The 12335-nt window shown below is 43.0% G+C and overlaps 1 protein-coding gene across 1 annotated transcript in view; it reads left to right on the plus strand.

Annotated features, from left to right (window-relative positions):
* LOC131938081 (gem-associated protein 5) overlaps positions 1-12335 on the plus strand; it is a 90462-nt gene that overhangs the window by 61674 nt on the left and 16453 nt on the right. Inside the window, exon 22 of the mRNA XM_059295980.1 lies at positions 8384-8521. Coding sequence (XP_059151963.1) covers positions 8384-8521 — 138 coding nt within the window. The remainder of the gene's footprint in view (positions 1-8383; positions 8522-12335) is intronic.

Below are 12335 nucleotides of genomic sequence, written 5' to 3' on the forward strand. Positions count from 1 at the left end.
AGTTTTGTCAAGTCAACGTGAGGCCTAGTTTTGTCAACATGAGGTCTAGTTTTGTCAACACGAGGCCTAGTTTTGTCAACATGAGGCCTAGTTTTGTCAACATGAGGCCTAATTTTGTCAACATGAAGCCTAGTTTTGTCATCATGAGGCCTAGTTTTGTCAACATGAGGCCTAATTTTGTCAACATGAAGCCTAGTTTTGTCATCATGAGGCCTAGTTTTGTCAACATAAGGCCTAGTTTTGTCAACATGAAGCCTAGTTTTGTGAACATGAGGCCTAATTTTGTCAACTTGAGGCCTAGTTTTGTCAACATGGGGCCTAGTTTTGTCAACATGAGGCCTAATTTTGTCAACTTGAGGCCTAGTTTTGTTAACATGGGGCCTAGTTTTGTCAACATGAGGCCTAGTTTTGTCAACAAGAGGCCTAGTTTTGTCATCATGAGGCCTAGTTTTGTCAACATAAGGCCTAGTTTTGTCAACATGAAGCCTAGTTTGGTCAACATGAAGCCTAGTTTTGTCAAGTCAACGTGAGGCCTAGTTTTGTCAACATGAGGCCTATTTTTGTCAACGTGAGGCCTAGTTTTGTCAACATGAGGCCTAGTTTTGTCAACATGAGACCTAGTTTTGTCAACATGAGACCTAGTTTTGTCAACATGAGACCTAGTTTTGTCAACATGAGACCTAGTTTTGTCAACATGAGGCCTATTTTTGTCAATATGTGGATAGTATCATCCACTGCAGGGTGTCATCCATTAAATGGTGTCGTCCACTGGATGGTGCCGTCCACTTCATGATGTCACCCACTAAATGGTGTCATCCATTAAATGGTGTCGTCTACTGGATGGTGTATTCCACTGCATGATGTCATCCACTAAATGGTGTCATCCACTGAATGGTGTCATCAACCAAATGGTGTCACCCACTGCATGGTGTCATCCAATGAATGGTGTCATCCACTGAATGGTGTCATCCACTGCATTGTATTTTGTCATCCCCTGCATGTCTATGTATAGCGATGCTGTGATCCGCTAGGATTAACGTGCATTAAAATACGTTGGCGTTGATGTATGTATGACAGAAAGGACTCGATATATTATTAGATGTACTTTTGTACGACTGCTCTACACATGCCAAAATAACGTGTCGAATTTTTAATGAGGTATCTTTACATTTACATTTTAAAATATGGACACGTCTTTGAAGATAGGGCCTCTGGTGTCTGAAATGGAGGACACGGAGAATGGGCTATGTATTTGTACTGGGATGGAATAAATTTGGGACATGCACTATGTTGCTACATTTTTCGTATGTGTTACTTCCCTAGTGTGGTGCTACATTTCCCGTATGTGGTGCTATACTGCCCTTATCTTGTGCTACATTTCCCTAATGTAATGCTACACCCCCCATGTGGCTCTACACTTCCCTAATGTGGTGCTACACTTCCCTAATGTGGTGCTACATTTCCCGTATGTGGTGATATAACTTCCCTAATGTAATGCTACATCCCCCTATCTTGCTCTATACTTCCCTAATATGGTGCTACATTTCCCCTACATGGCCCTATACTTCCCTAATATGGTGCTACATCTACCTATGTGGCGCCCAACGTGTAAACGGATAGCCGTGCTTTACCCCTTTCTCTTGAGGTAACTCCATTTGGACTGGGACCATTGTCTCCCCTTGCTGGTTCTCACCGCCATCAACACCACCGATATGGTGACGTAACGATTTCCGATGGACGGGTTAATTACTCTGCTTGTTAGTTTGACTAGGTGAGTACACGATCGTCCTAGCAGTGGCCATTTGCAAGCCGCCTATTTGTGGTAATTAGGGTGAGCGGCTGTTTAAAGCTGTTCGTTTATTGTGTGACTATGATCTGTAGTGTCAGACACGGTACGTGAAAGGGCATCTCTGTCAACACGTTGTGGTAGCCTGGTGGACTCGTGCAACAGATTGGGTTACCACAGTGTAGTGGAATTAGGACGAGGGTTGTAGTGTCAAAAATGATAATATCATTTTATTGTGGGGCTGTTCTATCTAAGGTTGTTTGTGTTTCTGGTTTTAATAGTGGGGTATCATACCTGGTTGTGTTATGGCAGAGTATCATACCTGGTTGTGTTATTGTGGAAGAAGAACTGGGATTGATTATTCTGAGTTGATCCCACATCTCTTCAACGATACCAATTACACGTTACCGCCGACAAAAGAGGGCTAATACAATAAGTTAACGATCATAGAGCCAAACGTAGTTTTTAAAAACCTCTGGTTTGTTTTCCCCGAGTGTCATTAGCACTTCTTGTACACTAGGATGGGGGGGGGGGGGGGGGGGGGGAAAGAGGGGGTTAGACAAATACCTGTACGTTGTTTTAATAACCCGGAAAATAAAGTCGGTCGGATGACATAGCTAGGCGGAGAAGAGACGGTGGAAAACAAAATGAGTGACAGACATATTTGATAGCATTTGCATAGTTGATAACATTTGCATATTTTTATTACTTTAACATATTTGATATCATTTACATATTTAATAACTTTTACATGGTATAGATATTTAATATCAACACTTTTTACGGTTCCTCATCTACAATAGCCTGTAATAACAAATTGATTTATGTACGGTACTGAGTCATTCATGGTATACCACATAGATCTAGCTAATAGTTGTTTCTATAAGTACTTTAAAAATATAACTATATGTTTAATTTTCTTTGGTAGTTATAAAACAAGACATCAACTGTCGATCGTGAAATTATGTTTCATGAATTCGTGTGGTACTCTTAAATCAGTCTTATAGCGACTGGCGAGACTGTGAGCCCACACGGGTTTCAAGGGTTATCTATGTAACAGTCCACCATTGTAGTCTTATACAGGGTTGATAAAGTACATTTTATGCAGGCGGATCTCTGTTATCTCTTATTTGTAACATCAGTGCTATCTCTGGCGGTACATGTAACCAGGTCTATGTACCCCAGTCCGATTGTCCCGGTAGCACCTGTCACAGTAACAATACCACCTGTGACACCTGTCACAGTAACAATACCACCTGTCACACCTTTCACAGTAACAATACCGTCTGGCACACCTGTTAGAAGTGTAACATGTTTTTCTAACATTACCGCCTGTCCTTACTTGTACCTGTTAATGTAACGGTACCGCCTGCCTTTACCTGTTATATTTATACCTCCTGTCATCTGTTGAGACGAGACCCTATCTTGCGTCATCGCTTGGTTCTGGTTCTTACTCGAGTGATAGGTATATTTCTGCAGTTGTTGCCTAGGTCACGTTACTGGTAGGTTGTTCGATTAGCAAACACGATAGTCACGCAGGCTTTTGTAGCACGCTGGTCACTTGGTATGTCCAGCCCGAAGCTCAGTTGAATACATGATGACTAAATCGCTTAGTTTAGTATAGGTTTAAAATGTGGCGTCTTGATATGATAGCTCTGTCGACAATTTGATGTCATAGTTGTAAGCAACCGATTGTCCGAGTTTATTATGGTCCTACTTGCGTTACGAAGTTAAAACCTTAACAAGTGTTAATTTTTGTTCAAATTGTTCACACTTAGCAACAGCACCACCTACTGTGACACAATCCATGTACTGTGTTCGCATACGAGTGTGTGTGTTCAGATGTTGCACCGTGTGTTCAGATGTTGCGCGGTGTGTTCAGATGTTGCGCGGTGTGTTCAGATGTTGCGCGGTGTGTTCAGATGTTGCGCGGTGTGTTCAGATGTTGCGCGGTGTGTTCAGATGTTGCGCGGTGTGTTCAGATGTTGCGCGGTGTGTTCAGATGTTGCGCGGTGTGTTCAGATGTTGCGCGGTGTGTTCAGATGATGCGCGGTGTGTTCAGATGATGCGCGGTGTGTTCAGATGATGCACGAGTGTAGAAACAGATTTTGTTGTGTTCTCCATCGTCCGTGTAATATCTGGGTACCCATGTCCGAATCAGGCCATAGCACGTCGTTATCGACCCTCGGCTATCACGTCCCATATCGTCTGTCGTCCTGGCTTAGCTTTATAAGACCAATTGTCTGTGGTGCTTCAAGAAATAATACCGGGCTGAAAAGCAATGTATATCAATGATCATTTGAAGGTTCTTTATCTCTTTGACATCGGGTCGGAGTTGATCTGGTAGATTGTAATGAGACGAAATGGTTGATTCACCACCTGTGGCTGGTTTATTTGTTAAGGCTGTATTACAGACTGCCCTCTGACATTGGTCAAGGCTGTATTACAGACTGCCCTCTGACATTGACCTTAGGTCAAGGCTGTATTACAGACTACCCTCTGGCATTGGTCAATACAGTATTACAGAATGACCTCTGACATTGCCCATTGGTCAAGGCTGTATTATAGACTGCCCTCTGTAATTGGTCAGGATTGTATCATTGACTGTTGCTGGTCAGGGCTGTATCACTGACTACCCCTACCGTTGGTCAGGATAAGTATCACTAACAACTTGATATTCTTTCATGAAATGGCCTCGACCAAGAGTGGTACATAGAATTTCATTATCTATGCCCCCACGGTCTTGTGTCCCTCCCGCCACCTTCGCCCCCCCCCCCCATCTGTAATGAAATGTGACCATTGTTTACACTGACATATGACCGGAACTATAAAAACGTCACATCAGCTGTCTGCTCGCTGGAAACATTCCACGGTTTGGCAGAGTGACGGGCCTTGATCCAGGCGCTTGATTGAGTGTGGCGGCTTGCATGTTCGTGTTTTAATTAACAGAGTTCTGACAGTATTTGTGTGGGACCGCTGGAAATCTCCGTGCTATGTAGCACTGACCCCGCGGGCCTGTCTGGAGACATATGACACGTAACCTTGAGCCCTGGAGACATTCATGTCTGCCTAAGTTAAATAACGTCAAAATATACAGGTGTGACATGTAACCTTGAACCCTGGAGACATATGTCATGTGACCTTGTACACGTTACCTTGGAAGCTGTTTAAAAAAATAAAGGCAATGAATGTTTCACTTTCGTTTTAAACCAGCATCATGACATGTCCATCTGAGACTGCATGTGGTCTGTGTGTACGTCCCCCCTCACAGAACTGGACACTAGTGTAAGTAGCTATACATCTCTAGTCCTTGGTTACCTCTATAAACTTATCCATCCAGACCTATTGTTAATCTCACGCCACATTCACCTCCTACACACATTGATCTAAACAAAAGCATGCCAAAAAATTGGCCAGGGTCTGGCTATGGGGGAAGTTGATGAGGAGCAGATCGCCGGCAGAACCCCCACCGTTCATTGATTCTATTCATGTATCCTGCCGCTCGGCTGTTCAGGCGGGAGGTGCACGGAACAGCGGTGTACACAGAAATACTCGGCCATGTTAATGTGCCAGAAATAGCTCGCGAGTGCAGAGCAATTAAAGAAATGGAAACGTGCTGGAGGTCAAGGTTAAGTTCGGGAGAGTTGAGAGATACCACTCTGAAAGTCGTGTTGTGAGATACCACTTTGAGTAGTGCGGTGGTTCAAATACTAGATGTCGTGTTGTGAGATACCACCTTTAGTAGCGCATTGTTCAAATACTAGATGTCGTGTTGTGAGATACCACCTTTAGTAGCGCGGTGGCTCAAATACTAGATGTCGTGTTGTGAGATACCACCTTTAGTAGCGCGGTGGTTCAAATACTAGATGTCGTGAGATACCACCTTTAGTAGCGCGGTGGTACAAATACTAGATGTTATGAGATACCACCTTTAGTAGCTCGGTGGTTCAAATACTAGATGTCGTGTTGTGAGATACCACCTTTAGTAGCGCGGTGGCTCAAATACTAGATGTCGTGTTGTGAGATACCACCTTTAGTAGCGCGGTGGTTCAAATACTAGATGTCGTGAGATACCACCTTTAGTAGCGCGGTGGTTCAAATACTAGATGTTATGAGATACCACCTTTAGTAGCGCTGTGGTTCAAATACTAGATGTCGTGAGATACCACCTTTAGTAGCGCGGTGTTCAACAGTTGCTGAGATCACTTGAGTTACTGATCAGCGCTGGAGGGGACGAGATAAGACTGCTACAAACTGTTGTTGACCTGATATCGAAACGTTTCTGTAGTACCTAGAGGGGGGGGGGGGAGGGGTGAGAGGAATGAATTCATTACGTCGTGGTAGTGACCATGGCGATCTGTTAAGTTCTTTGTTTTTTTTACTAGCCCTTCACACGACTGTATCGTTGTTTGGAAAGGACGTATCTAATGACTTGCCATGCAGAAAAGTGTTATGTAAACTTGGCCTACATTAACTTATGCCTTCGTGTTTTATAAGGTGCACGGTTCCCAATACGACCCCCCCCCCCCCTCCCGCACACAGACCAAAGCCCCAAACAATATCAAGCTGAAATATCTTCAACACCAACATTGTAGGGCTCTAGTACTCGTGCTGACCCTCCCGTTTTGTGTGTAGTCTACGTGTTAGAAGTGCTCACGCCGAACGAGATTCGACGGTTTCTGTGATGTCGTGTTTGTAGCTGGACAATTTGAGGTCATTGACCCTGGACAATTTGATGTCACTGGCCACTTCTCATCAGATGTATCAGGTCACGTGACAGTTACACTTGGGACATATAACTTATCGATGGACAATTATGCGGGGTTGGGGGGGGGGGATTACAAATAAATCGTGGTCAAAACGAATCACGTAATCTACATTGCAGCAAATTTCACTCTAAATGTGTCAGCTGTGTACTACGTTGACCCTTTTGTCCGACTTCATATTCCGGTCACTCTATGTGGTCAGGTCCAAATTGTATTCAGGTCCGGGTCCATTTTGTTTCTGTCTCCATCTACCCCTCAATACCCACTCAAGGCCAGAAACATAGATGCTGTTGAATCTTTTCACGTTAATTAACCTAATTCAGGCATATGTTTAGCTTAGTGGTAAACATAACAGTAAGCTAAACGTAACATAATAAACTGGGCATATGTAGATAACTCAAAATATTGTATTTTCTTTGAGGCGAGCTTCCTGTTGATTTTTGAACTTGCGACTGTAAAATACGACTGTAACTGTTTTTTTAATGTTTTAGTTTTAACTTTTTTTCTTATTGAAAATGTTACGATGTAGTTGCGCATAAAACATACCTTTTTGTTTTGGCTTTTTATCAAACATTGCATATTACCAGAAGTATTAATTACATCACATATGTATTTAAAAATGAATTCTAGAACATTTAGTTTTATGTTCACGTATTTCAATAACACTGAAAACAAATCATAACATATTTAAACTCCCCCTCGAGATTCCAACCGTCTCTGCTCCACAGATTCTTTTTTTACTTTTACTTATTCATTGGACACATCACCAAAAAACGATTATAGTTTTTACAGTGCGTATAAGGATAGCGTTAAACAAACGATATGTTGGGGAAGTCCTGAGTCATGTTGCCGGGAACTGTATAAAGTAAATATTTAGACCCACGGGCAGGCACCTCTGGTAGACACCACCCTGCCGTCTGTGTGGGACTTAGTGAATTCATGCGTGCTGGTAGTCAGACGGCACTGCCATGCTTGGCTTGTGTATTCTATCACTAGACTCTTATGGTTCATGGTGGACAACCAAATGCAGGCTTGTAAGTCTTCAGCTTTCTACCTTAAGTATTTAGAGCTCAGTGATATCGTTAAAATAATTCTACTACAAATTGACTTAACTTGGTCCTATTTGCTCCTTGAGTTATTGAATTATTTCCATTTGTTTTTTCTTTGCACCTGGACATCCGAAACAAATGTCAGCCCTGTTTTCTAAGCACAGTGAAGTGGAGCATTACGTAATCTGCAAGTCTAATGGTGATTACATAGCCCTAATCACGCCGCTGCTAAAATTAGAGGACAACAACGTTCTCACGTGACTTTTGATTTCTGCATCAGTGACAGTTAATGCCAGCCAAGCGTTCGCGTCTTAATGTTGTCGTCTGCTGATTTAATGAGCCGTTTGGTCATATCCAGAAGCTCTCGCGGAATTTTCCTGATATTACCAAGTGGTAGATCGTTTGTGCCGCCGTTAAGAAGTGAAGAAAGAGAGCTCAAGTGGGCTAAGCAGGTCAAGAACCGTGCTGTTGTCAGGACACTTTAACTCCTGATGTAGGCATGGGGCTTCCTTCGACTGATAAACACGGCACTCCACCAGTTTTATATCTCTTTCTCTCCCCTGATTTCTCTCCCCTCTATTACTCCCCCTTATCCCATCTCAACGCCAAATATAACCTCCCCGCCCACCACGAAATAATTATGATTTCTGATTTTTCGGACATATTGATTTTTTTTCTAAACCTGGCTAAATAGGAACCAACGCTATATTTGGGATAAGATTTCATTGCACTGGGTAGCTATATTTAGCTACAATGTAGTAATTTCATGTTGTCCTTTTCAGGCGAATACCACCTAAACAATGATAACATGGAATACCACCTTCAGCTGGAGTTGTGGCGTGGAAACATCGCGGGGGCCGTGCAGATCGCCAGACAAAGGAACGAGTTATCTGATTGGATTGTAGCGATGGCCCCGCTTGGTAGGTGGACCGTTAGATTATATCGTCTTTCTCTCACCTCCCCACACATATATAATATAATCTTCATCATATATCCCACACACATATCATATCGTCTTCCTCTTACCTCTCCACCCACATACATCATATAATCTTCATAAAATCTCTCACCCACATAAAAATTATAAAATCTTCGTCACATATCCCGCACACATATCATAACGTCTTCTTCATATCTCCCCACACACATACATCATAAAATCTACCTCACACCCCCACCCACATATACCGTATTCCTAATATCGCCCACCCTCACACATATTGTCTTCCTCACTCCTCCAGCCCATAATGATATCGACTTTATACGACAAAGTACTTCACATCGTGCCCCCCCCCCCCGTTACACATCACCCCGACCTCTACCCCCCCCCCCCCCCAGTATATCCTACCGTCCAACCCTCCCACCCCCAGTAGACCTACATCATATTGTTTACTCCCCCACGCCAGTGTACGGCCATTGTTAGATCTACGAACCCTAGCAAGACGTACGTTAAGCCTCCCATTTGAATACAACAAGCCTCCCATTAGCATACTGTTATGAACCCCACAAGCGGGCTGTACATTGTATTTGACCTCTCACTATTGTCGTGTACCTCTTGTTTACCTCTGGGGCTTGGTTTCATTTATTCATCAAGCGATTCCATTGTATGTTGTAACAGTAGACTAAATACACAATATTGTATTGCATGTCATTTAATGCTGTAGATCCACAGAAGTCAGCCTTGTGTTTGGTTGTGCTTTTGTACACGTCGTGTTGAGCAAGACTTGAACATTCGTTTTCTCTCAGTAAATACAGCTTTCTGCTCAGTAAAACTTCTTACTTGTGGTGGTATTGTACTCTTAGGCTCTTTCTTTTGACACCCTACTTCCATTTCTGGTTGAGAACCACTGTTAGATAGTAGGGTGACACTTGTGGATGGTTATAGGTGGTATCTTTAGATGGACATGGAGGTACCTGTAGATGGACATGGATGCACCTATGGATGGACATATATGCACCTGTAGATGGACATGTATGCACCTGTAGATGGACATGTATGCACCTGTAGATGGACATGTATGCACCTGTGGATGGACATGTATGCACCTGTGGATGGACATATATGCACCTGTAGATGGACATGTATGCACCTGTTGATGGACATGTATGCACCTGTAGATGGACATGTATGCACCTGTGGATGGACATGGAGGCACCTGTAGATGGACATGGATGCACCTGTGGATGGACATGTATGCACCTGTGGATGGACATGGAGGCACCTGTAGATGGACATGGATGCACCTGTGGATGGACATGTATGCACCCGTAGATCATATAGATGGACATGGAGGCACCTGTGGATGAACATGGAGGCACCTGTAGATGGACATGGAGGCACCTGTGGATGGACATGGAGGCACCTGTAGATGGACATGTATGCACCCGTAGATCATATAGATGGACAAGGAGGCACCTGTAGAAGGACTAAGAGGCACCTGTAGATCATATAGATGGACATGGAGACACCTGTAGATTGCCATGTATGCACCTGTAGATGGACATGGGGACACCTGTAGATCATATAGATGGACAAGGAGGCACCTGTAGAAGGACTAAGAGGTACCTGTACATAGCCATAGATGGACGCTGGACATGACCTATGTAGTGGAGCAGATACCATACACACCGCCTGTTTGCAGCACCTACAGGTTTTGAACCAAGTCTACTGGGTAAAATTATGACGGACCCCACACGCGTGGGACGTAATACACCTGAGATGACGTCAGATTCAGTTATTTCTACATGAAACTAGAATAATATCAACACGCAGGTATCGCTTTTATCTTATCGATGAAAGAAAATTCGAAAGATTCGGCAGTTATTTGAACCTTTTTTTAGCGCTGTCTCGGTAATTATGTAGGAAACGTTTGACAAAATTTCATTTGTACGTCATGTTGACTAAACAAAAATCGGCGTTTTATTTTGTACTCAACAATGGGAAGTTGCTGACGGTTGCGAAATATTACCTGTGTGATGATATCACACCCACCTCACAGCCACCTCACATCCACCTCACATCCACCTCACATCTACCTCACATCCACCTCACATCCACCTCACACCCACCTTACACCCACCTTACACCCACCTCACACCCACCTTACACCCACCTCACAGCCACCACACCCACCTTACACCCACATCACATCCACCTCACAACCACTTACAACCACCTCACATCCACCTCACAGACATCTTACACCCACCTCACATCCACCTTACACCCACCTCACACCCAGCTTACACCCACCTCACAGCCACCTTACACCCATCTCTCAATCACCACCGGTAGGGAACTCGCTCTGTATGCAGAGAATTATATACAGTGTTCTCTCCCCTGCGGGTTATCCACAAGGCTGGATGTTGTGGTTTTGGCTCATGTTTTATGTACGCTCACACGGTGCAACCGTACCACCTGGCACGTCCCACCCGCTGGTTTTGTTTTGTGTCCATTGATAAACTGATTACTGTAAACACTTAGTTAAGTGCTAGGTCCATTGATAAACTGATAACTGTAAACACTTAGTTAAGTGCTAGCTACATACAGGAAGTTTTGTGTCCATTGATAAACTGATCACTGTAAACACTTAGTTAAGTGCTAGCTACATACGGGAAGTTTTGTGTCCATTGATAAACTGATCACTGTAAACACTTAGTTAAGTGCTAGGTCCATTGATAAACTGATAACTGTAAAAACTTAGTTCAGTGCTAGGTCCATTGATAAACTGATCACTGTAAACACTTAGTTAAGTGCTAGGTCCATTGATAAACTGATAACTGTAAACACTTAGTTCAGTGCTAGGTCCATTGATAAACTGATAACTGTAAAAACTTAGTTCAGTGCTAGGTCCATTGATAAACTGATTACTGTAAACACTTAGTTGAGTGCTAGGTCCATTGATAAACTGATAACTGTAAACACTTAGTTGAGTGCTAGGTCCATTGATAAACTGATAACTGTAAACACTAAGTTGAGTGCTAGGTCCATTGATAAACTGATAACTGTAAACACTAAGTTGAGTGCTAGGTCCATTGATAAACTGATAACTGTAAACACTTAGTTAAGTGCTAGCTACATACGGGAAGTTTTGTGTCCATTGATAAACTGATAACTGTAAACACTTAGTTGAGTGCTAGCTACATACGGGAACAATATAATTGTAGTTTTTGCTGAAAACCTTTAAACGCTAATATAAATCATAGTCTGTTTAATATGTGCTCAGAGTTTCTTGCCGGCATCTCTTGTCGCATCCACCCCCCCCCCCCCCCCAAAATGTAAGTACTCTGTGACCCCCTTCCGTCGTAGCCAGTTTTTTCTACCCTAACCGTAAACCTTCCCTTATTATGATCCTTATTGCTGACATAACAGCCATACATACTATCAGGGAAAAGCAACTCGATGCGAAACCGGCCCATTGTAAATGAGCAGCCGCTAAATGTTGTAACATTGTTGTTATTGCAAGTAACATTGTTATATAACTGTAAGCAAAATCCTGTATCTTAACATCAAAGTAATAAATGATGTTTTATTTGATCCCTTTATGTGAATCATTAGCACACGAATTCGGCATCTTTGTCCACGACAGCATACCGTAGAATGGCTGGCCAATTAGTATTTCAGGCCATGACGGCCTACCGTAGCTTCCACACTGAGTTGTTATTGAAAGCCCACCAAAGCACTCCTTGTGGATTTGATTAGTTTTCTTTAATCGTCAGGTAAAAACAATTACA

Source organism: Physella acuta, unplaced genomic scaffold (genome assembly GCF_028476545.2).
Source record: "Physella acuta isolate Inbredline_101_S28 unplaced genomic scaffold, ASM2847654v3 ptg000017l, whole genome shotgun sequence".
Lineage (NCBI taxonomy): Eukaryota > Metazoa > Mollusca > Gastropoda > Physidae > Physella > Physella acuta.